The 25,890-nt window shown below is 44.4% G+C and overlaps 1 protein-coding gene across 1 annotated transcript in view; it reads left to right on the top strand.

The window, feature by feature from the left end:
• MARCHF9 (membrane associated ring-CH-type finger 9) overlaps positions 1-25,890 on the top strand; it is a 366,275-nt gene that overhangs the window by 232,729 nt on the left and 107,656 nt on the right. The window contains exon 2 of the mRNA XM_069230924.1: positions 5,162-5,317. Within this exon, the coding sequence (XP_069087025.1) occupies positions 5,162-5,317 (156 nt within the window). The remainder of the gene's footprint in view (positions 1-5,161; positions 5,318-25,890) is intronic.

Below are 25,890 nucleotides of genomic sequence, written 5' to 3'. Positions count from 1 at the left end.
TACCTACAGCCAAGTATGCTTGGAGGTGTGAAACACATACGTCCCACTCCAGAAGAAGCCATTCCCATCTTTTTTATTGCAAAACCATATTTTTGAAACATAAGTGCGTTTTTGAATTTGTGTAAGGGTCAAAAAGCCAGGTGCTGTGCCGTGTAAGTTAAACTTACAGTCCCAAATGGCTATGAATCCCTCCCAATGTCTTCTACAGGAGCCTGGGTGAATCCTGGTGCTGAATGGCCCTGTCTTCAATATTCAAATATATCCATTTCCTACTGGTGCTCAGAGCCTCTGTCTGCTGAGATCACACCCCCTTCGGGGACTCTTTAGATGCTGAAAATCCTAAACAGCAGGATTTACTCAACTTTGCTTCCTGAATAAATTTGCAGATGCTGAGGTTTGTCAGCTAAATTTTCACATCACCAGACTAGAGGTGTCCAGGTACTGAACATTGCTGTTTCCAGTATTTCAGCTGCCTCAATCCCTGTATGTGACTGTGCTGAATGTTATATTATGTTTTATTTGTCAGCACATGTGCATCTACGTTTCTTGGTGCTACGTATAAGCACAACAGGTAAAAGACAGATAAAGCCAAAAGACAAAAACAATTTCTCATATCTCACGTGCACTGAGAGCCATGAAGTCTAAATGTATTTTTGCAGTTCCTCAGCGGTGAATTTGTGCTCATAATTAAGCTTGATTATGAGTGGTATTGCCAATGACATGGAACCACCGACACTCCCATGCGAAAGACGGGTTTTCCATGGTGGGAAGGCTTTAATAAGTGTGTGCTCCACAAACGCAAGACTTTGGGGTATTGGCGAACATTTTATCTGCCCCTTGCCACCCTCGAAACTGATGAAGAGTCAGTCCTGTCAAGGGTAAAAGTAAAATAAATTGCAATCCAGTGCAGAAATGGACAAGGAGCTCCGCTGAAAAAATCTGGGAATGCTGGGGAAGGGTTTTATCCACAGGAATATATATTTCCCTGCTGTGGAAAAAATGCAATTACAGTATTTCAAAGCCATTTGTGCATATGTACTCTACATACCATTACACATCTTGGAATGGAGGGCATGAACCTAAGTTGTAATTTACAAAGGTTTTCTAGAAGTACTTCTAGAAAGCTCTGTATGCTGCTTCTTTCCAGGAATACTCTTAAAACATTTGAGAATCCCATAACTGTGCAAACTTACTTACAAATGTAGGTGTAAATGTGCCTGTACACATTTATTTAAGGAAATGACCGCCTGTGAGCACTTGTCCACCCTAGCATGCGATCGTTTACCAACCTCGCTACACGTCATGGGTGTAGAGTCTCTACTGTAATGGCCGTGACGCTCTCAGGAACTAGCTATGACGCCTGTTACTGTCCACTCTTTTGGGCCGGAAGGCCTCACTTATATACGTAAGAACGTGACTGTCAGTTGGACTATTGCTATCCATTCTCTATTACCGTGCAGTGGCTAAACACACCTGACAATTCTAAAACCAAGTCACATGTATTTGCAGGGCTGTTTCTATATATTCTTCTAAGCACTTTTCTCAGACTGAGCTGCACTGCAAATGCCTGTGGCCTGGAATCAAACTTGTCCCAGCTTGTCCACCTGACACAGTTTACATTTAGACACAATCCTTTATTTCTGTGTGTTATATACACAGCTTGACATTGATACTGTGTCTACACATCTAACCTAACGATGCACTTGCTGGACCATCCATAGAGAACACAGAGGAAGCTCTTCATATGTGAAGTTCAATTCTGTTAAGGCATGAGAGCAAGATTTCACAGAAGAGATGCGCTTTCTCATACATGTGTAACAGCGTCGAACTTCACAGATTTCAACGGGATTTATCAGAACATGATTTATCCCCTGACAAGGACCATTCACATGGTCCAAAATGCATTCGGGAATTGAGAACAGAATAATAGAATGTTGCAATTCATGTATATTTTATGTATATTCCATGTAAAGGAAGATAAGCTGAAAAAAAACGAATTCACAAGAATCATGAATTTTATACAGATATTTGGAATAAAAAGATAATTGTATTTATCACATAGAGTAATTGACTAATTGTATTTAATAGTCACCTAATGGAAATATCGATCAATTGAATGAATTAATTTGTTTTTATAGCGAAGAGCGCATGGACATCTAAGATGAATACCCTACAAGCCCAGAGAATACACTCTAGCAACACCAGAGAAATGTGAAAACGGATCAATTCTTGGGTCATGGGAATGCACCAGGAGGGAATTTCCATTTAGAACTTACTCGGTTGCTCTAATATAGGCACAAGGTGTGGATAGAGGAGGCAATGACCTGCCCATATGCCAATTTGAGAAGACATGTTGAAACAAATTGCATTTCATATTAATCTTTGACATCCTGTCCCTTGTTCCGGACTTTTCTTTGATCTTTTCTGGGTTTAAAACATCCATTAATTGTTCAACAAAAGCATTGCTAAGAAGCATTGCCAATTGAATGTCTTGTACCTTCAGCTACTTGGCATCCTTATTTGTTGTGTCTGTGTTCATCATTCAGCGCTAATGTTAATTTTCATATGTTGCAATAGTTTTGGATTCTCTATGGAGAGGGGGATATATTTGTGTAAAAGAACATAGTAAATGAATTCCATGATGATTTGCAACCAATGGCACGTGCCTTGTTAAAGGACTTGAAAGCTGCAGATTGGATCGTCATCTCTGACGCGATTAATTGATGGCAATCTTCATTATTCTGAGCCCAAAACTTCTTCAGCACAGTCCTGCTCAAAGTAAGATCTCTGATGAGGTAGAAGGAAGAGTTGGGCGTTGTCCAATCACTTGCAGTATTTTTCACTACTCTGAGGATAGGTCTTTATCGCAGTCCTGCACAAAGTAAGGTCTGTGAGGAGGAAGATGGACGTGGTCCGAAAGCCTTGGTGAATCATGTATGATCTTGTCCAGAGTTTTAAATGGACGTACCTGGAAAGTCTCAGAGGCAAGGAGGAAGGCACAGCACTAACAAGTCAATCTGAGTGAGAGACCATAAGCAAACTTCTTCAAGGATGTGTTACTGGAGCAAATGCGGGCCGCCGTCTAGCTCCTGTTCAGTAGTTCGTCTTCTGATATCCCAGAGCCCCCAGTGCTCTTATAATGAGTAGAGGGAGAAGTTTGGGGGTCACAATGTGTACACTAAGCTGACATTGCAGATAGGATGTGTCCGACACACAGTCTTTACTGTCTTTGTAATCTGTTTAGTATGGGCTGATCATCAAGCGCATTAAAACATTTGTACAGCACTTTGTTTACGTAGCGTGTACTTCCGCCCTGCCAGGAGTGCCCATTTGTGAGAGTGGAACACTGGAGCCCACTTTCCAAGGTCCGACGGCCCCTCTAGGCTTCTAAGTTCTTTTTTATTAGCTGCATTACTACTGCGTGCAAAAGAAGCATCGATTTATTCAGCATTTCTCTGCAAAACTCATAATGCACTTAACAGAGCTTAATTATTTAACAGCAGTTTCTTACTGAAGGCTTTTCTCTTCAGCGAGGCCTGTGGCTCAGACAGAAGGGGCAATGGTGCCAGCTGGAAGCTAATTACCAGCGCGTGAGATGCATTTTCTTAATTTACCAGTTTTAAATCAGTTTTGGCTCAATGAGTAGGGGCGCTTCCCCGCCCCAAAAAGTTCTTGGGCATAAAAAACAATGGAGTCATCACATGGGCTAATTGCTAAACCTTGTAAATATCTGTTTATCTGTAGATGAAAAGTTTGAAACCTGGTAGTGTCACCTCAGTATGTCATTCTGAGCTCAATAAAATGAGTACCATCCAGTACTGCATGATGAAGCTGCTGGTCTGTGATAGTGAAGAAGTACAAAGCAAGTTATTATCAATGAAGAAAAACAAATGGTGGGTGGGGTTTGCTACTTTGTCAAAGCAAAAAGTGCCACCTTAAAAATGGTAGAACAGAGCAAAGGCAAGGCGCAGTTAGTTGGATAGGATAAGGGTTGAGCGCTACTAGTACAGGTACTGGGCGTGGCTGTAGGCCCCGTACTGCACCCAGCGCCTGCTGTGCACAGTCTTCAGCCTTTGGGCTGATGAAGGGCCCTTCCAGGTGCCAGGCTCTGCACCCAGAGCCCACTGCACATGGCCGAGGCCGTGCTCAAGCGTTTTGTGGGCCTGAGCCCTGGTGTAGGTGTAGCCGGACCCGGCACATAGAGCCTGCTGCTCATGGCTGACTGGTTTCAGGGCACATCATATTAATATAAAAGATGACTGCAGTAGATCATAAAGGCACTGAAAAAACGTTGTTAAAGTATGGCTAACGTTTCTCAGAAGGCATTAACATTTGTTTGAAAAACTGGAAAATTCACTAAATAACACAGGCAGTGGTGTGTGGTGTGCCTATGTACCCATTGACAATGCCATTATGTCGTTTTTGAAGTCACCTCTGCATCACGATTCAGGTCATGAGCAGTGCCTTGGGGGTGTATTATAGATAACCATGGCTAACGATATAAGTGAACATATGTAGGAGATCACATAAACATATAGGGGAGGGTGCTACATGCAGAAGGTACTAGAGGGGATGTACAGGCACTTAGGGTGTTGTGGGTGCCGGAGGATATGGCAAAAAATGATGGACCCCACAAAGGACAGGTTTGGGTTGTGGTATTAACTGGGAGTTCTCATGAGGAGATCACATGTATTTCCATATTCTGATGTTGAGATGGAAAGATATACATGGTATGGGATCTGGAGACATTTGTGATATTGTGCAGTGTGCGCGTGTGGCTTGAGCGATGACATCTCAAGGGAAGCAGAACTCAGAGGAGATGCAGAAGTAGGTACCCAGAGAAGAGCTGTACAGGGTTCAGTTGATGGATGTGGTTGAGAAAGTTGTAAAAGGAATAAGGTGTTTTCTGCAAAAAGGCAGCACAGATTTGAGAGAAGGTGTATGTATGTGTGCGTGTAGCGAAAAGTGTGTCATGCCTAATTGCAGACTGATGAAAGTTGATGAACAGGAGTGGGGTGGGAATGTAGGCTCATTGTGGGGGTCATCAACCCTTGATACAGTTAGGCTATTGGCAGTCAGCTTTAATGTGAATATTTGAAGGAACAATGAAGCCATGATGCAGGAACCTCACTAACCACCTCGTCTCCTTTCTGCCCTGTAGGGGGAGCTGCTCAGCCCTTGTCGGTGTGACGGCTCAGTGCGCTGCACCCACCAGCCCTGCCTCATCCGGTGGATCAGTGAGCGAGGGTCCTGGAGCTGTGAACTTTGTTACTTCAAATACCACGTCTTAGCCATTAGCACAAAAAACCCTCTTCAGGTGAGCCCGGAAAAACTCTCATGTAAAGCGTCACATTTATGACATGTTTTAGGCTGCAGTGAATATTGCATGTGTGTCTTTCCTAAGTGTCTTCCCAAGTGCAACTAAAGGCCATAGGCTTATAGTGCTTAAACCAATACGAAGGCGCCTAATCATGTAGCAACCAAAGAACAACATAGTGTTGACAAGTTTAAAGTAGGCCTGGACAAAATTGAAATGGTGCTGGCATAATTTACATAATTTCAGTCATTTTGTGGTTTACTCGTTATGTGAAATATCAGCAAAGTTTCTTCCATTACACCAAGTTGCGTATTGGCGTCCAATTCATGGAAAACGTTTACTGCGAGTGATCAGCAATAAAGCTAATGGTCAGAATTAAAGCATCTGTTGTCGCACCTCTTGTGGTTTTTGTGCTATTGTTTCACCGTGATATCCATTCTTGCATAGAAAGTTGACACAGAGACACAATTTGTACTAAATTACAGCACTAAATGGCGGATTGGCATTTTACCTAATTAAGGGGGTGATTCTAATTCTGGCGGGCGGCGGAGGCCGCCCGCCAGAATTCCGCCCCCATAATACCGCTCCGCGGTCAGAAGACCGCGGAGGGTATTATGAGTTTTTCCCTGGGCTGGCGGGCGGTCTCCAAAAGACCGCCCGCCAGCCCAGGGAAAAACTCCCTTCCCACGAGGATGCCGGCTCGTAATCGAGCCGGCGGAGTGGGAAGGTGCGACGGGTGCAGTAGCACCCGTCGCGTATTTCAGTGTCTGCAAGGCAGACACTGAAATACCTTGCGGGGCCCTCTTACGGGGGCCCGCGACCCCCCCTACCGCCATCCTGTTCATGGCGGCTTTCCCGCCATGTACAGGATGGCGGTAGGGGGGGTCAGAATCCCCCATGGCGGCGCAGCAAGCTGCGCCGCCATGGGGGATTCTGAGGGCAGCGGTAAACCGGCGGGAGACCGCCGGTTTACCCTTTCTGACCGCGGCCAAAGCGCTGCGGTCAGAATGCCCTGCGGGGCACCGCCGGCCTGTCGGCGGTGCTCCCGCCGACCCTCGCCCCGGCGGTCGAAGACCGCCGGGGTTAGAATCAGCCCCTAAGTGTTATTTCACACAATTTTCCTAAAATATCACATTATTACACTAAACCGAATTACTGGAAATTATCACACCCGTGAAAATTAGATGAGCTACATCACGCTTGGCTTTAGGCGTTCAGAATGTGAAAGTATTCACAAATGAGGAAAATATTGGCAAGAAGGGTTTACATCAACTTGTGCTGTAACTACAATGAGGTTACATGTTACAGTTGTGTGAAAAGGTCTTTTAGCACATTCTAGCAGACTGTAAAGACCGTCCAGAAATATCCAAAATGTGTTATGAAATAACCACACTCTTAGATGTGTGAACCTAAGAACGGAAACAAGAAACATGCAAACAGACAGCTGAATTTCTTGGATGTCCTCTTTAGTAGCTCAGGGAATCAGTCAACTTAATGCATGTGAAAAACACAAGGGGAGTGGCTGAATAGTTTGGTGGGCGTAGGTTCGAGCTATATCTTGGTAGCAGAGAGATCGTGAGAAAGAAGACTGGTGTGTTTGCAAATGGCAAAAATTCGACTGGGCGGTATGGAGTGCCACAGTTCATGTGTTTGAATATTTAAGAAATGTATGTGTGTTAGACAAAAGAAGTTGTGTCCTGGGATGGTGAAATTCCTCAGAGCATTCATGGGGTCCTCCTATGCACACTAGTATGCATACTCAGTCTAGAATAAGGCCAGCTCCCCATTTTTACCTATGTGAGTCTGAGCCCTGTATACTAGGTTTTCAAAAAACGTGGTACTGAACTAAGTGACACGAACATGACAGCCTGTGCTAGACAAACTATCTTCTAGCAGAAAGTGTGCCCACCCTGAAGAAGGACCACTAGGTAAAATGCTATGGAAGACCGAGATTTACCTCTCAAATATTGCTTCCCCAGAGCTGAAGAAGTGTTTTACAAATATATGTGTAACTACGTTTTCAACGGACCGGCCACCGAGATAGGCAATTACCTTTCAACTTAAAGCTAACTGCACTTGTACGATTGGTGTGTTGCAGGCATTGTGTACTTATATGTTGCATTGCATAAACTGGACAGGCCTGGTCTGCTAAAAGAGGGGTTAGGTCTAGAAGGTAGGTTGTTCTCTACATATTAGAGTTCATAAACGCAGATGTCCACTATACATGGGACACCTATGTGCAAGTACCACTGAACCGAAAGGTCGTGTCCATGTAATACGGAAACTAATTAGTACAGGCGATGCTGCTTGACTAATCTATTGTAACTATAATTATTCTGCTTAGAGATGGTCAATTTTTAATTAGCAATTTGCATTTTCTCTGCTTTATCTGGCCATCCTGAGTATTCCGATAAGAGATTGTACACTACTTTAAGGTAATTTGGGTTGTGTAGCAGCCAGTCAGGAATTGCTGAAAAACATCATACTTTGAGAAAGGTTGTTCCACAGTTTCTTTTTCTTTTTGACCTCTGAAGTTTTAATTCAACTGTCGTCTGATATTCAGAGACAAAGCAACTGCACAATGGGCCAGATGCACAAAGCCGTGTTTGGTCGCAAATACTCCCCTTAGGAGTTGGCAACAGTAAAACTGCTTTTAGCAATGTGCTAACCCCATTTTAGGAGTCATTAACTTTTTACCAACTTCAAAAATGTGTTTAGACGTGGATGAGTAATTGCTATTTGGAAGGAGTATTTTGTAGGTTTCCTTCTCAAATAGCGAACCCTATCTATACGTATCATCGGTTTTGGACCAAAATAGGGGTCTTGAGCCAGTTAAAAGTTACCATCTCCCACGTTGTATGTCAACTTCTTCTTTGCAAATGTTAAAAAAAAGCTTGCAGCTTGGTTGGGAGTAGGCAGTGGTTCATGTGACACCTGCAAACTCTCAAAAAGAAAAAGAAAAGTGAAGTTTTCTTTTTCAACATAGAATGTTAGAATGTTAAAATATTTTTAGAGCACTTGAATACCCATGGGTGTCTTGGCGCTAGTTCTGCTGTACCTAGGACCAAAGTCATACCACCTGTCAAACAGCCGGTGTTTCAAGGCTAGAAGATTGGGCATAACTTTAAAGAGTTCCAAGCTTTAGAAGAACAAAGAGCTAAATTACTTCCACACCAGGAGGCTTTGTTGACTCTTGGGATGACAGTATTTTAAAACATTGCTGATCATAACGTCCTTGCTGGACTGCACCATTTGGTACAATTTTTCATAAAAGCGGGGCCCAGACCATGCACCACTTATAGGTGATGCATAAGCCTTTGAAAGTTATTCTTTGTTTTATTGGGAGACGGTGCAGTTTCCTTAAAGCCTTAGAGGCTGACTTGAATTTGGGGATCTTCAGCAGGAGTCGGGCCGCTGCTCTCTGCACTGTTTGCAGTTTGTTCACTAGCTGTTGTTGCATGTTTACATATATACTGTTACAGTGGTCTAATTTAGCAAGAACAAGATATGTAACCACCAATTTCTGTAGTTCAGAAGGAATGTAGGGGCGGATTTTCTTTATAGTTTTTAGGTTTAGGATCTCTTTTATTGATTTTTTTGAGGAAATAAGAACAGTACAACTTCTCCCACCTACAATCATTGGCCGGTGGGGAGCACAGCTGAAACAAGAGAAAGGGTGGGAGGGATAGAGATAGAGAAAAGGGGGAGGGAGGATAAGGCACCTTTATTTGCATTGTGACAGTTACATCACTCAGTGAGTGAACTTAAAAATGTACACTGCAAGAGAGGGGTCTCTCATTGGAAGCACATCATTCAGAGTAACTAAGGGAGGTCTCCAGTAAAACCTGTTAGTTGGAGGATGCGTAGGTTTAATGGGCATGTTAGTTCCCTGAATTCGTATGACATATATCGGATACAGAGGCCCCAGGTTTTGTCGAAAAGGGGCGGCAGGCCAGTCACTGCTGCTGTCAGTTTTTCCATTCCCATAAGAGCCCATAGTTTGTGCCAAACAGTGTGAGTGGGAATGGCGCCCGAAACCCATCTTGAAAGTAGTAGATCCTTAGCTGCCCCCAGAGCCAGAGTGAATGCCCGACCGTTAGGTGTGCGAAGTGGGTATGTATGGGAATTGAGGAGGCCCATTAACACATAGTTAGGAAACCGTGGTATGTTAGTGTCATATATTTCATCTACCGCTTGGAGGATGGTTTGCCATAAGGAGGCAATTTTCAGACAGTGCCACAAAATGTGCGTAACTGTGCCTTCCTGCCCTCATTGATGCCAACACTTCCTGTCACCAGTTACCCTCCACTTGGCAATCCTCGCAGGTGTATAGTACATGTTGTGGGCTGTTTTCAAAAACATTTCTTTGGTATTCGTGGCGCGTGCAGTGACTCGTGCCCGGTGGAGGACATCTCGCCATTCCCTGTCTGTGAATGTGCATTCGCATTCCGTCTCCCATCTACACCTTGCTGATGTATTGGACAGTTCGGGTGGTGTGAGTAAAAAAGTGTAAATATCGGACAGGAGTTGCTTATCCGTCTCACGGGTTAGCAGTCATTGTTCAAATCACGTGAGGGGTCTGTGTGGGGAAGGTTACCCAGTGGTGGACGGCCAGGTATTGTTAGTGGGTGGAGGCTGGGAGACCATATCATTCTTGGAGACGGTTAAAGTCCATCACCCCTTCCTCATCAAAGAGGTTGCCTATCCTCTTACAATTTGATTCCTGCCAGACTGCAAATGAGGGTTTGCTGTGTGCAGGTGGAAAGTCTGGGTTACAAATGAATGGTGTCTGTGGGGGGATCGGTGTGGACAGCCCTTTCCTAACCTATACCTTGTCCCATGCTCCCAGTGTAGCATGCAGGATGGGGGAGACATAAACCCCTGGTGGTCGGTGTTTCTTTGACAGCCATGGTACTTTTCAGATATGTATGCCAGCCACAGCTTGGTTGATGTAGCACCAATTTTACTCCGTGAGGGGTTGTGCCCATTTAACCATATAACGCAACTGAGCTGCGTGGTAGTAGCTCAGCAAGTGTGGGACCCCCAGTCCTCCCTCGGTCTGTGGCAAGCAGGCCTGGGCCTTCACCATTCTAACCCTTTTGCCATCCCAGATTCATTCTGCCAGTCGAATTGAATGCTAAAGGGGTGGCCCGATCTATATCTAATTCCTTTCTCTCTGAGGAAGTCTGTTCCAGGTCAGAGGGCTCTGCGACGCTGCAGCATCAGCATCGACAAGTCCTGAAACAAGCCAATCCGGTGGCCCTGAAACTCATATGGCCTTTTCTTTGTTTGTAGTAGTGCAAACAGGTAAGTATGTCCTTGGCCTGACCTGGGGAGCGGGCAGGGCAACTAGCTCTGTGTGTTCGGTTAAGCACTATGCTCTGTTCTTTCAGAGCTGGGGTCACCTGGCGGAAGAGACGGACCACAAAGTCCTCCAGAGCCCCTGTCACCACTTGTGACGGCACTCCTTTTATGCAAATGTTGGAACGACGCAATCTGTTCTCCAAATCTTCTAGTTAATAATGCAGTTCTTGGTCCTTGTCCTGTGCGGTAAGGAGCTCTCTCCGGTGGCAATCCAGTTCCTCCTTGAGTGCATCATGCTTCTGCCCGTGGTCAGCAACATCTCTCTTGAGGGCCTTAACTTCTGCTGCTAATTTGTGTTTCGGTGTTGCGAAATCTTCATGGAGAGCCCCGAAAAGCTGCTCCATGAACGCTCTCATTATTGGCGCCTCCCCAACCTCTGGTGGCCCCAGCTCCGCCGCCTCTCCCCACTTCGTTGCCGAGACCTCAGGGGGGTTTGTTTTCTTGGCAGGGATCTTATTAAAGAGGTCCTTGAGGGATCCCCTCTTCTTGTTATGTCTCTGAGAAGCCATCAAGATTGATAGGTGGAGCAGCAACGGTCACTGTGTAGGAGGGCTGTACCCGGTTGCTATTGGCCCTGTCCGGGTTTCAGCTTCCTGGCTGTGGCCTCAGTTAGCCAGCCATCACATGAGAGTCAGTCTGCGCCGGTGTCTTCAATGTATACTCTGGTCTTCAGGTGTGTGGGGCGCCCAGGTCATGTGCAGTATCCAGAATTCGACACCCCCCCAGCGCCAGACGGGCAGTGTGTCAGTTGGTAGGCCCAAGGTGCGCGGGAAGGCTGCAGCAGCTTTAGCTGACTTCACACCTCTTAGACAGATCAATGCTGTTACAGGGAGTTTCACAGGGCCCGTACAGGGTTCCTAGTCCCAGTGCTCAGTTCTCCCTGGGCTCCAGTTCCATTGACACCATCCTTCTCTCTACCATTGGGTCTTAGTGTGGCCTTCTGGGTCCGCGGGTCTTCAACACATGTGTGCTGGTTGGGGCAATCTAGAATGCGGCAGGTGCCGGCCGGCCGCACCCAGTGCTGTTGCGGCAGATCCAGTCTCACTACTTTTCCCCTCCGCCGCCTCCACATCGGGTGTCTCTTTGCCTACATTTACTGTTCCATGCTTGTCCTCCCGCAGCACCGGCCGCCGTTCACACTCTGGCGCCCGCTCCGCCAATCCGCGGTACTCACACGGTCAGTGCTGGTGGCTGTAAGGGCGGCGTCTAGGTCTGTCAATGCCCATCTGCTGGGCGACAGGAGGCCGGAGCGAGGCAGCGTCAATCAGCCACGCCCGGCGGTGGAGGGGTGAGCTTTAGGGTGACCACCTGGCATTGAGGCAAATTCTGGACAGGACTGTTAAAAATTCAGGACAAAGGGTCAAAATTCAGGACAAAAATTCAGGACAAAGGGTCAAAATTCAGGACAAAAATTCAAGAACAAACGTCAGTTTTACAGACACGCGCAAGAGAGGCCATGCCTCACTATATTGTCAGTGCATTTATTTACTCTTTTTTAACATAGCACTATTTATTCACTGTGGACCTTTTGTGATTGCCTCCTGGTATGCTACATTCAGGTGTCAGATTACGTCCTTGTTCAGTAGTAAATTAATGCCCTTCAGTACTGCGGCAAGGCCATCACCCCTACCCAAATCTACCCGATCTTTCCTGAAGAGAAAGTAAAACCAAATTTTGATTATGTTTCTGAACATTTTAAAACCCCTGGCAAACAGTTTGGGACACATTAAGGTAATTAACCTTATGCTAGTTTAAACAAATTGAACAAAAACATCTGGCTTACCCCAACCGCCCATGGACTTTCAACCTAATTCTTTTTTAAAGAGGCAGGGCAGATGGTGTGGGCGACAGGCTCACACCTAATGTCAGGATGTGATGTACCCATAACTTGTCTGTAGTCTCACTGCACTAGAGTGTATGAATGGAACTCTACATTTATCTCAGAAATGGGAGCCCGGACTACCAATCAAAGATAATTAAAGAGGAGGATGAAACTGAGATCAAATGGGAGCTCCACGGCAAGTAATTCAAAGGGTTGTTGCTAAGAACTGGATAAATAAAGAAGAGAAGAACAGGGTGGGACAATTCCTAAAATCAGACAAGATGGGTCCACCAAGACTATTTGAAGGTATTGGGTACCTGGGGAGTTGTCTCTGCACACAGGAGCGAAACAGAAGGGGCACTGTCAAGTGGTTGAACAAGCAACACCCATCCACCTTGGCAAACTCTTCTGGTGCAATGGTCCGCTGTTAGTGCTTTTGAAGGGTGAGCAGGGGCCAGACCCCTTGCAAGGTTGTGCAAGGCAATTTCTAGCTTTGTCCATGTCTTTATATGGTTTTGAAATTGAGCAAAAGCCAAACTAGAGATCTGGGTTATCCCTAAGTGTCAAGTACACATAGAATCTTCAAAATATTTGGGATGTAAATTGCACAAACAAAATTTAGAAATTTTAAAATGTAATTAGTGTTTCTTTAACATATGGCACTGTTTTCGCCTTCATATACAATTAGATCTCAGATTGAACTGGGAACCAGTTACCTTTTGATACCTAGTGATTAATATCTACCATTCTTACACTGATTTCCAGGATGAAAATCTTGGCAGAGCGAACAGTCCCTCCAAGCCCAGTTTGCTTTTTGGTCTTCTCTTCTGCTTTCTGTAAAGGCCACATGGCACTAGTGAAGATGGTGTGCTACCCCAATGATAGTATTATTTTGCAAACCTTCCCCTGCTCGTCCTTCATTCCTTCTTTAGATAGGCCACACATCTGATTTGGTCACTGCGGCACCATCGGGAGCTCTTTCCACTCTAAAGCTAACTGTGACTGCGGGTGGATTAGGTCTTCTGGACTTAGAATGCTATTATTCAGCTGCACAGGTCCAATGGGTGGGTCACTGGCTTTCTGCCCACCTCCCTGAATGAGATGGTGTTTACCAGTAAAGACTTTTAAGGAAGGCTTAATGCACTGCTCATTGTTTCCTACTGACATTCCACGGATCATCATCCGGGGTTATCATGCACAGCTTTCTCTTGCCTTGCCAGAACCTGTAAACTGACATGAAGAAACCCTATGCTCCTGCACTACCTTTGCTAAGCCTTCCCACTCACACAGGATGGCTGTGGTCAGAGCAACTCCATCAGTGGCCTGTTGCAGGTGTCTTAAAATTGGGGACTTTGTTTCTGAACAGTGAGCTACTAAATTTTCAAACCCTTGTGGCAGACTACCATCTTCACCCCGGTCAACTCCTTACTTACAACCACCTTAAATAATCATTAAATGCCCTATTTCATGTCTGCCACCTAGCACTAACCCTACAAGAGGTGTGCCAAACGCTCTGTACCATAGGAAATGGTGGCAAACTGATAGAATGGGTGGACAGACCTATCCTGCAACATGGAAACTACTCCAGGTCTTCTCGTCATACTACCTGGGTGATTGATGTAGCCAAACCTCTGCAAGATATGGACTAAAATACTGGACTTTCCCCACAAAGTACCCCACGGCTGTCACTTTAAGTAAATTCATGGTGCTTCCTTGTGAATGCATTCTGCCCGTTGCTTGCCATTGACCTTGTGGTTTGTAACTCACAATTTGTTGCTTTCAATTTGCTGGCTTAATTCGTTTTAGGCTATGCAGCTTGAATTCGTCCCTTCCCTTGCCAAAACCTTATTTACAGTATCCTGCCGAGTGCTCCCTTTCTGTAAACAGGCCTGTAAATCTTGTTCTTATCTTATCATATTTGCTGTGCATTCAAAGAACTAAGTCAAATGTCAGGCTCTGTCTTCGGTGGGAACTTAGGGCCTGATTCTAACTTTGGAGGACGGTGTTAAACCGTCCCAAAAGTGGCGGATATACCACCTACCGTATTACGAGTTCCATAGGATATAATGGACTCGTAATACGGTAGGTGGTATATCCGCCACTTTTGGGACGGTTTAACACCGTCCTCCAAAGTTAGAATCAGGCCCTTAGTGTTTACTTTCCTTTCTCTGACTTCCAAAGTGAGAGGATTTATGCGACAATCTTGCTGGATACTGGGGTTAGGAAATAGTTATTTCTATCACATGACAACATTTAAATAAACTTCAGAATATATCAGAATTAGAAGTACAAATCAAGCACATTTGTGTTAATTCTGAACTGTGCTGGAAACAAATACCTTTACATGATTAATACAAATCATTGCATTAGGTGATGCAATTTCCACACATCATCATCTGTGCACAGTATAGTTTGATTTGAAAAACTGTATATCTGTGCAAATGTAATGGTCATTTCAATAAAAAATGTGTTGTCTGTAATGGCAGTGTGTTAGCATATCATCCATACTGTACTCCACTCTGCTCTGCACCACTACACACTAGTCTGTATCACTCTACTTTACTCCACTCCATGCCACTGCACTCTTCTCCATTCGGAACCACTCCACATTATGCCACTGCACTCTATGCTACTTCACACTATGCCTCTCTACTCTCTTCTGTACCACTCTACTCTATGCCACTGCACTTTATGCCTCTCTACACCACTGCGCTCTCCTCGTCTGCACGCCATACCACTCCAGTCTAGGCAACACCAATCTAATCCGCACAACTCCACTCTCTGCCACTCTGCAACACTGCACTGTACGCCACTGCACTCTAAGCTAATACACTCTATGCTAATGCACTTTACTCTGTAACACTCAACTCTATGCCCCTGCACTCTACATCAATACACTGTTACATCACTCTAATCTACTCTGCACCCCTGCACTCTATGCCACTGCACTCTACACTACTTTACTCCATCACACTCTATGCCACTTTATGCAACTCCACTATAACCTGCACCTCTCCACTCTAAGCCACCTCACTCTACTGTGAAATAATCTACTTTATGCCACTGCACTCAGTGCCACTGCATTCTATTCCACTGCACTCTCCCTGCACTTCTCCACTCTATGCAACTGCACTCTACTCTGAAACAATCTATTCTACGCCACTGTACTCTATACCACTCTGACCACTGCACTCTAGTTCAATGCACTCTACACCACTGCACGCTGACACTCTGCAACACTGCACTGGCCGCCACTATATTCTACACCACTCTGCTCTGTACTACTGCATTCTGCACCAATATACTCTATTCCAGTGCATTCTATGCCACTCTACGATGCCCAATGCCACTATATGCAACTGCACTCTACACCAGTGCACTCTAAACAACTGCACTGTATGCCACTGCCCTTTACTCTGCACCACTGTACTCTGTGACACTGTTCTCTGTACCACTCTACACCACTACACTGACACTCTACTCTGCAACTCTGCACTCTACACCACTCTACTCTATGCCACTGCACTCTAGGCACTATACTCTACTCTACACCACTCTACAATACTCCACTCTGCACCACTCTACACCACTGCACTCTGTGCCACATGAGTCTACTCTGCACTCTGACACTGCACCACTCTGCATTACTGCACTCTGCTACTCTATTGTATGCCACGCTACTCCACTGCACTCTATGTAACTCTACCCCATGCCACTCTATGCCACTGCACTCTGCGCCAATGCACTCTAAACAACTGCACTGTACGCCACTGCCCTCTACTCTGTACCACTGTACTCAACGCCACTGCTCTCTGTGCCACTCTACATCACTGCACTGACACTCTACTCTGCAGCGTTGCACTCTCCACCACTGTACTATACACTGATGTACTATGTACTACTGCATTCTATGCCACTGCACTCTATCCCACTCTACTCTGCATCACTCCACTCTACAGCGCTTTGCTCTACTCTGCACCACTCTACACTACGCCACTGCACTCCCTGCAACGTGAGTCTACTCTGCAATCTATGCCACTGCACCACTCTACGCTACTGCTCTCTCTGCCACTCTAATGTATGCAACTCTACTCCACTGCACTCTATGCCACTCTACTCTGTCCCACGCCACTCCATGCCACTGCACTCTAAAACTCTGCACTCTACGCTAACACACTCTAAACAACTGCACTGTACCCCACAGCACTGTACTTTGCACCACTGGGCTTTAAGTCACTGCTCCTATGCTACTCTACTCCACTCCACACCACTATGCCACTAACTTTAAGCCATGCTGAACAGCAGCTACTCTGGTGTATAACATGGCTAATGACTAAAACACATTAGCAAAGCCAATAACTCTTTCGTAGATGAGACCTACTGCTTTGCCAATGTTTGTTAGTACTATGAGGTACCGAAGTACCTGACAGAACTGTGAAAAATACCATTACATCATAATAAAGGCTGCTACAAAATGCGCAAATACATTTTGGTTAAATAAAAAAAAAGTCCTTCTGAAATACAGATTTGAATAATATACAGTTTATACCTAATACTAAAAAATTTTATAACACTCCATTAAAACCACACACTCCACAGCTCACCTTGGAACACCATTACAACACCTCTCTAAAAGTAATGTCTTTGCCATAAGAAAACTTCAAGTGACTCCTTTTAGTAAAGTCAATGCAGGTTTTCAAGCCTTTTTGTATTTGCAGATTTACCAGTTGGGCACATTTGCATGTCTTTAGGGAAGGAGACTCCCTGGCAAGAAGGTCTGATTCTTATCTGTCTGCCCCTCCCTCAGAGCACTGGAGACTCCCTGCCTTCCAGTCCAGCTGGGGAAACTGATCTGCCCGTAATTTCGCCCTGCATCCGTTGCCCTTTAGGTGAAAGGCTAAAATTACGGACAAATGCTGTTCGTTAAAGCTTTCATCACGGACAACGGACAGCAGGGCGAAATTACGGACAGTCCGTGAAATTTACGGACGGGTGGTCACCCTAGTGAGCTTCCACCTTGCCTCCTCTGTTTCTTTCCCCACCAGGCATCACTCTTCCCCCTGCTCCAACTCCACTCTGCCGCCTGCTACGCAGCCTTCTTCCCCGTCCAATCAATGGGCTGCAGAACCTCGGAGCGCACCGCCGTCACCGCAGCCCCTGGTCCAAGGCTGAACCCTGGGGCTCCAAGGGTCACATGGGGCACTGCCGCACCCTTAAATGGCCTTGTCGGGCATCTGGTCCTGTCTTGAACTACGGTCGGTGGCGGAGCTCCTATAGAGTGCTACTACTCGGCAGCCATCGTAGCCACACCCCCCTCTTTATAGTTTTTAAAGCATAAAACACATAGGAGATAACTGAGTTGTCCTGGTTAGAATTTGACAATTTATCATCTAATGTAACCCCCAGATTCTGTGCTTTCCTGACCTGGGGTGGGATTGGATCTAACTCATGTGGCCACCAAGAGGGGGACCAGAAGGAATTAAGAGTACCAAATAACAAAACCTCTGTCTTCCCAGAGTTCAGTTTCAAACAATTGTTGTTCATCCAACCGCTGACTGTTAAAATACACTCATTGAGTCTGCGTCCAGTTGACCACTCTAGAAGGTCAAGGATTATAGGGGAATCCAGGCTTGGGAGACTTAATCATATCTACTACCTCCTCAATTGAAGGAGGTGCAAACTCAGCCCTGGGGTCCACATTTACCTAGATGGAGGTAGCTGCCTCTTCACTGGCTGGAGGAAGAGTAATTGTAGAAAATCTATTATAAATTTGTTCCACCTTACTTTGGAAAACATTTGCTAGAATATTGCAGAAGTCTTGGGTCTTGCCTGCCATTTTGTCAGTCGGTGGTGTTGACAAATTAACTACTGTCTTAAATTATTCCTTTGTGGAGTTTTTTGAGGACTCAATTTTTCGTGTGAAGAAGGAAAATTTTGCTTTTGAAATCATGGTTTTGTAGTCGAACAAAAAAATCATATATATTTTGTTTTTTCTAGGTCATCATGATCTGTCCTCAATATTCTTTCCTGTCTCTTACAGCACTGCTTAGGTTTTCTAAGGGTGTCTGAATACCAGGGGCCTAAAAGTTTGCCTCTCCAGTGTCTGGCTGCCTTTGCTGGTGCCAGTGCATTAACCACCCTTTTTAGCCAGTTTGTTGGTTCAAAATAGAGTATTCAATGTCATCTGAGCAATTCGGAGGGGGTTGGGGCTTTCTCAAGGGCTATTTTTTAATCCTCTGGTCAGATTTTATGCCATGCCCGATTGAACAAGGAGGACTTTGAACTTCTGACCTTTAGGCCAAGCTGTTTACAAATAATGTCGAATAAAATGCCCTACATTTAAAAAAAAGTAGACTTTATTGAAATCTGATCACTGACATTGTGGTCTGCTGACCCCAGCAGGCCACCATCTCTTTGATGGCATCCAATTATAGTGGGTCGCAATTTGCCACCAGTCTCATTGATATAAATGAGGTAGGTCAGCTCCTGGCACACTACTATTCAGATTTTTAGCACCTACCTTTTAATATATAGGTCCGTCCTTAAAAATCTTAACTGGCTGAAAAAATATTGGTTGCAGTTTGCGGGCAATATTTTACAACCAGATATTTGTACATCTGACCCATTGTTCTTTGAGTACAAAGTGATTCCAGTGAACTATCTGTTAAAAAGGAACTGGCCTAATAAGGTGTCTCATCCCAGGCATACTCTGGGATGCTTAGGATCAAATGAACCTTTACATTACAAATCAACTGTACTAAGTCATTTCCACCCGTTTTAGGAACATATATGCTGCTTTAAATGGGTTTGGATGAAGACCATTTTCCCACAGCCGTAAGGGACCGATTTATTGTTTGGCGAGAGGTTACTGCATTGCAACAGCGATGAAGTACCCTTTCCGCCCAACTGAAATGGCCTGATTCATAAAGGTAGATATACACTTTGTTTAAGTTTATTATTTTTTGGTGTTCACAAACTACAAGTTTAATTTCACTAATAGTAATGTTATCACTGTTGAAATTCCACAATTGAGGCGGAGAGCTCCGCACATAAATGTTAGGGCAGGCATATCTTTTTATGTGTGGCCTCCACCCCAAGTTCGGAGTCTTCGCAGTTGTAAATTACTATTATTAAAGTTAGACCTGTGATAGCGTCATGACTGGTCTGGTGTCAAAACTATCCACAACTGTCCAGCTATTGCTTTCGTCAGACCTTGTCTCATCCCTTCGGTTCTATGTCTGTAATCTGTAGCCAGATCCAAAAACACACCCAAATTAATTCATCTTTAATACCTACGACAGCCACGGATCAACCATGTTAGCACACACCAGTGGAGGGCTTCATATAAAGACCCTTTGTAAAATGGCAGTGCCAGAGGCGCGGGAAACCATCAAGTAGAATCAAAGTTCGTCAGTGAAGAATCAGCATAAAATTAAGGGTCCCAGCAACGTGTTTTAGGGCGCTTTGAGCGCACTAGACTTGGCATACATATACACTTGAGTTCCCAATAAACACTTATAAGGTCCTCTTGCAACACAGTGTGGATTCAGCTCTCTCACTCATATCGAGCCTTGTTACCTTGTAGGCAATGATAAACCTCAGACTCTAGTTTCGATGTAATGGCAGACTGCAATTGCGTAGGTTTGCTGTATACAGCAAACTGCTGTAATCATGTGTCTCAGAATGTTACATCTCAACACAGTAGTAGTTGTAGTAAGTAATAAGGGCACGTGGCAGGATACTGTGGCTTGAATACACAATACAATTAACATATGAACGTTTCCCAGCAAGCTTCAAATTCAACAAAGCAAGGACAAGAAAGGAAGGAGATTTCAGGGGCTTGCACACCTCTGGAAAAGAGGCGTGAATAACCATCTCCCTTGTTCTAGGTGCTTTGTAAGGGTTCTTTCCTCTGGGTTCCCTCAGTAGTGATTAATATCTTTCTTTTGCATTGTATTTCTATAAAAAGGGATTAGAAGATGCAGGCACAGTTCTTGAACCTCACAGGAAGTGCTATGGGGCGACATGCTATCCCTGTGAAAATTGAAAGGAAATAATATGCAGACAACTAGGCTTGGTTTAGAAGGTCCTACGATTGACATGCTAGCCGGGCTAAAAAAACAATGCTGAACCCTCTGCTCCTCCAGTCCAGCTTAGAAAAAAAGAATAACTTTTCTCTGCGTTTCCTGAAGTTGTCTGCTGTACCTACGACGGGAACTTCTCAGAGACGTGCAGAAAGTGCTTGGACTCAAATACAGTTTTCAGAAGACACACATGAAACACCAGATGAAGCTTGAAGTGTGAAGTTGAGCCAGCCGTACTACAGAATTGATGAGTTTTTCCACTTTGTGTGGGCCTATGCATTTAGTGAAAATTAGGTGAAATCTGTATAACTTGCCTTTGCGTAATTATGCTAATTTCAGCAAAATTACGTGTAATTATGCAAAATGCAAAACTGACATTTGGTTCTAAAATTTATCACAACATGCATCACAGCATTAACTTTGCATACGAGGAAACATTTCCCGTTGGTGCAAAAAAGAAGCTACACAAACACCAGTCATACGAGGTTTATCATTTGCGGTGTTGCCAAGCAATTGCAGTAAAACTTTACTGTAAATGGCACAGTTCTGATAAATGTTTACACCAAAACAGTGAGTAATTACGTGATGTGGTGTAGTAGCATTATTTTTGTAATTTCACGTAACAAGAGTAAGGCAAAATGACTTAATGGCTGAATGTCACTAAATATGTTGGCGCAACGTAAATTTCATCTGGGCCAAGCCGACACGTGTTTCGACATAACAGTGACTTTTTCAAGGCAAACGGGTAATATATCACCACAAATGTTTTTAAAAAATGTGTTTCAAGATACTCTTTGTTAAAAAAAAGTACTGTCACTCGTGCAACTCTGCTTGTTGTTTCAGTTGTTAAGTTTTATGTGGATAATAAAAAGTAAAGATGAACAAATAGTACCTTAATAGTCGAGAAATGTTTTAAGCCATTATGAGGGAGGTAAGAAGCTGTGGTAAGCCCAAGCCTGTGCAACGTGTTCCAATGGTCCCATTAAGTCAGTCTTTCATGCATATTTACGCGAGTGGCAGTAGAGTTAAGACAAATGTGTATCTTGGAACATATTATTAAAAAAAAATTGTGGCAATATATTACCAGTTTGCCTTGAAAAAGTCATTGATGTGATGAAACATGTCGGCTGTTTTGATTTTAAAGGGCAAATGGGAATTTGGATCTACCATGTAATTTAATTGGAATAAATACCACTGGATTGTTTTTTCTACATATCCTACCATGTGGGTTTAATATTGGGACCTACTATAAGACTACTTTGGTATCACTCTGTATTCGATTATCTTACATATATATATCATGACACAGTGATCCAATATGCCATGAAACATGTAAATAAGAAAGTGCTGTAAGGGAGCAGGAGCATGACATCCTCGTGGCATGACCATGCACTTGTAATGTCCAAAACAAGAGCGGAACATTGTCCTGCATACATTCCCTGATGCTATCCAAACTATATTATGGGCCCCCTTTATGCCCAGCTTGCTGTACGTTGTTGCTTATATTACCTGATAAAGTATTATCTGCTAAAGAGAACTGATTTTTGATAGTGATTCTATTCAGCTGGCTTTAATCAATACAACATCTCTACTCGCTCTCATTCTTTATAGGGATTAAACAGATGGGAGCATCTGAGGGTGATGGGCAATGCCAGATGGACCCTTCTCCAAATTGTCCTATAAATATTTGTGCATGATCAGATTTTCCTTTTCTGTGTATCTGTGACAAGAAGCACTAACTTTGCAATGTAGATACCACGGAAGCCTTGAGAGCTTTCACACATCTTCGAACCATTAGCCCCCCTCACACAACAAGTTGGTTAGCATTAGATCTGACAAAGAAGAATAAGACAAGAAAGAGAAGCAGATATTTGAGATCGTCACCTGGCTGCACACCTGGGCCTGAGCTTTTATATCAAAGACAATGCAAGACCTTTAGTATGACTATGGTAGTTCCATTAGCATCTAAATTCTGACATTATATCTCATAAACCTTTTGGCACTCTGTATTTCCAACTCTCTTTTCTGAAAAGAAACTCAATATTTCGCTTGTGCTGCCATATAATTAAAGTTGATATGGTAACTGTGAACAATGCTTGGAGTTATATTATGCTGTTTGCTAAAAGAGCTACCTTCAATATTATGCAACAGCTTTCTGTGGTTTGAATACATTTAATTAATGGTTGGTAACTATAATATGAAAACACATTTTTTAATATCACGTGTTTCCCCTACACACTTCGATAATCGCGTTCTTGTTCTAATCAGTGCCTTACCACCATAGTTGGTCTAAGAAAAAAAACAAATGTGATTCAAGTGGATGCTCTAGTAGAAGCATTGTAACTGAATCTTGACTCTTCATTCTAATGGATGTCTCCTTGTGGAATAAACAAGTGTAAATGGAGTTTATAGTTCTGAAGGCAGACTTCTTGTGACTATTAGCAAAGTACTAAATGTGAGCTCATTATTCTAATGGATGATTCCTTGTGCACATTTAAGGAAGTGCAAATACAAATTCATATCATAATGGTAGGCTCCTAGAAGGTTAAACAATTGCAAATGTTTTTGCTTACACAACTATGGTGTGTGAATACTTATCTGGCTTTTCTCAGAGTAACAAGTTGCAAGAATTCAAACCTCTAAACACCCAGCTGCAGCAACTATGTGTCATGATTGCCTAACAAGGACATTATTGTCCACAAAGAACTTCTTGTCATGGACTCAGTGCTGTACACATGAAGAAGTCAAGACCTATCCCTCCCTCTCCCCCTAGAAGTTGAATTATCCCTTTGAATTCAGTTAAGAATGGTAATGAAGGTCCAGGCTAAGGAAAAGGTGGGATGGGAAACTGAGTGAGAGGGATGCAGTCCTGCAGGTTTTTAGTTGGAAGATCAGGACTGGAGTCATTAGACGTAATGTCTTGCATCCAAGATTATCAAGGCTAGATCTCCAATGAAGAGAAAGAGAGAGCACATATTATTTAGAGGTCATACAATATTAATAAGAATGAGACTTACTTGGTGCAAGGAGATGATATGCTGTAAATAGCCCTGGTGTATCTCAAAACCAATAAATGAGTTGAAGATGAAAACCACTGCAGCGCCAGGGTGATGGAAGACTGAACAGGAAATTCAGACTAAACAGAATGGTAAGGGTTGGAAATGGCCTTTCTGCAGGGTCATCCCCAGACTTTTTGCCTTCCTTCTCCTCTTTTTCTGACCTCATTTTTGCTGGCTTTAGGACTCTGCAAACTTTACCTTACCACTACTAATCAGTGCTAAAGTGCATATGCACTCTCCTTAAAACATGATGACATTGGCTCATACATAATTGGACTATTTAATTTACTTATAAGACCCTGGTAGAGTGCACTATATGTGTCCAGGGCCTGTAGATTAAATGCTACTAGTGGACCTGCAGCACTGATTGTGCCACCCACTTCAGTAGCCCCTTAACCTTGTCTCAGGCCTGCCATTGCAAGGCCTGTGTGTGCAGTTTCACTGCCAATTCAACTTGGCATTTAAAGGTTCTTGCCAAACCTAAAACTACCCTTTTTATACATATAAGTCACCCCTAAGGTGTGCCCCGGGTAACCCCTAGGGCAGGGTGCTGTGTAGGTAAAAGGCAGGGCATGTACCTGTGTAGTTTACATGTCCTGCTAGTGTAAAACTCATAAATTCGTTTTTATACTGCTGTGAGGCGCCTGCTCCCTTCATAGGCTAAGATTGGTGCTGCCCTCATACATTGTTTGAGTGGTAGCTGCTGATCTGAAAGGAGCAGGAAGGTCAAATTTACTACTCGATCCAGTATGGTGATACAAAATCCTGCTGACTGGTGAAGCTGGATTTAATATTACTATTTTAGAAATGCCACTTTTAGAAAGTGAGCATTTCTCTGCACTTAAATCTTTCTGTGCCTTACAATCCACGTCTGGATGGGTTTAGTTGACAGCTCCTTGTGCATTGACTCAGACACACCCAAAACACATGATACTCAGCCTCACTTGCATACATATGCATTTTGAATGGGTCTTGCTGGGCTGGGAGGGCGGAGGGCCTGCTCACACAAAGGACTGCCACACCCCCTACTGGGACCCTGGCAGACAGGATTGAACTGAAAGAGGGCCTGGTGCCCTTTTAAGCCACTCTTTGAAGTCTACCCCAGGGCCTCTGCCCTATCACCTCAGACACTTCCTGGAGAAGAAACCTGAACCAGAACCTGCACCCTGACAAGAAGAACTGCCTGGCTGCCTAAAGGACTCACCTGACTGCTTTCTGAAGAGGACTGCTGCCTTGCTGTTTCCCTGCTGTCTTGCTGCTCTATAGCTTTGCTGCAGAAGTGCTCTCCAAGGGCTTGGATAGAGCTTGCCTCCCGTTCCCTGAAGTCTGAGGACCAAAAAGAGTTCTCTCCTGCAGCTGAAATCCCCGTGCGGCAAAAATTTGACGAACCACTTGTCAAGAATGACGCACAGCCTGCTTGTGGAGAAAAATTCACTGCACGCCGAGTCTGGAATGATGCAGCCCGACTTCGCAACAGAAGATTGATGCAGCACCAGCAACGCGACCAGAACTTCAACGCACGGCCCTACTGGATCGACGCAAGGTGACTCAGAACGACTCTGCCCGACTTCCTGAGAGGAATCGACTAAGCGCCTGCTGTGCGGAAGAAAATTCCATGCATCGCCTACCGGAATCGACGCAGTCCCTGTGAATTCGCTCCGCAAGCCCAGGATTCCACGCATCGTTCCCCGGGGCATCTGAAAACCCCGCAACCTCAAGAGGATCCAAGTCTGTGTGCCGGAAATCAATGCACCGCCTTCCCAGCGTGGAAAATAACAACGCAAGTAAGTGTGCGAAGGGGCGAAACCGATGCACACTCACCATTTTCCACGCATCTCCTCCTCTGCGGTTCCTTGCGAGGATTTTTCAACGCAAACTAGGCACTTTGCCCTGCAAGAGACACTTGGGGGCATATTTATACTCTGGTTGCGCCGAATTTGCGTCGTTTTTTTCGACGCAAATTCGACGCAAAACTAACGCCATATTTATACTTTGGCGCTAAACGCGTCTAGCGCCAAAGTTCCCGGAATGTGCGTCATTTTTTAGCGTGAACCCCTTCCTTGCGTTAATGATATGCAAGGGAGGCGTTCCCGTCTTAAAAAATGACTCCCAGGCCTTTACGTGGTATTTATACTCCCGGGCAAAAATGATGCCCGGGAGTGGGCGTGGCCAAAAACGGCGCATTTGCGCCGCTTTTTAACGCCTGGGTCAGGGATGGCGTTAAGGGACAAGTGGGCTCAAAAT

The sequence above is a fragment of the Pleurodeles waltl genome, chromosome 4_2 (assembly GCF_031143425.1).
Source record: "Pleurodeles waltl isolate 20211129_DDA chromosome 4_2, aPleWal1.hap1.20221129, whole genome shotgun sequence".
Taxonomy (NCBI): Eukaryota; Metazoa; Chordata; class Amphibia; order Caudata; family Salamandridae; genus Pleurodeles; species Pleurodeles waltl.
Note: the sequence above shows the minus strand (reverse complement) of the source record. Positions and strands in the feature narration are given on the sequence as shown.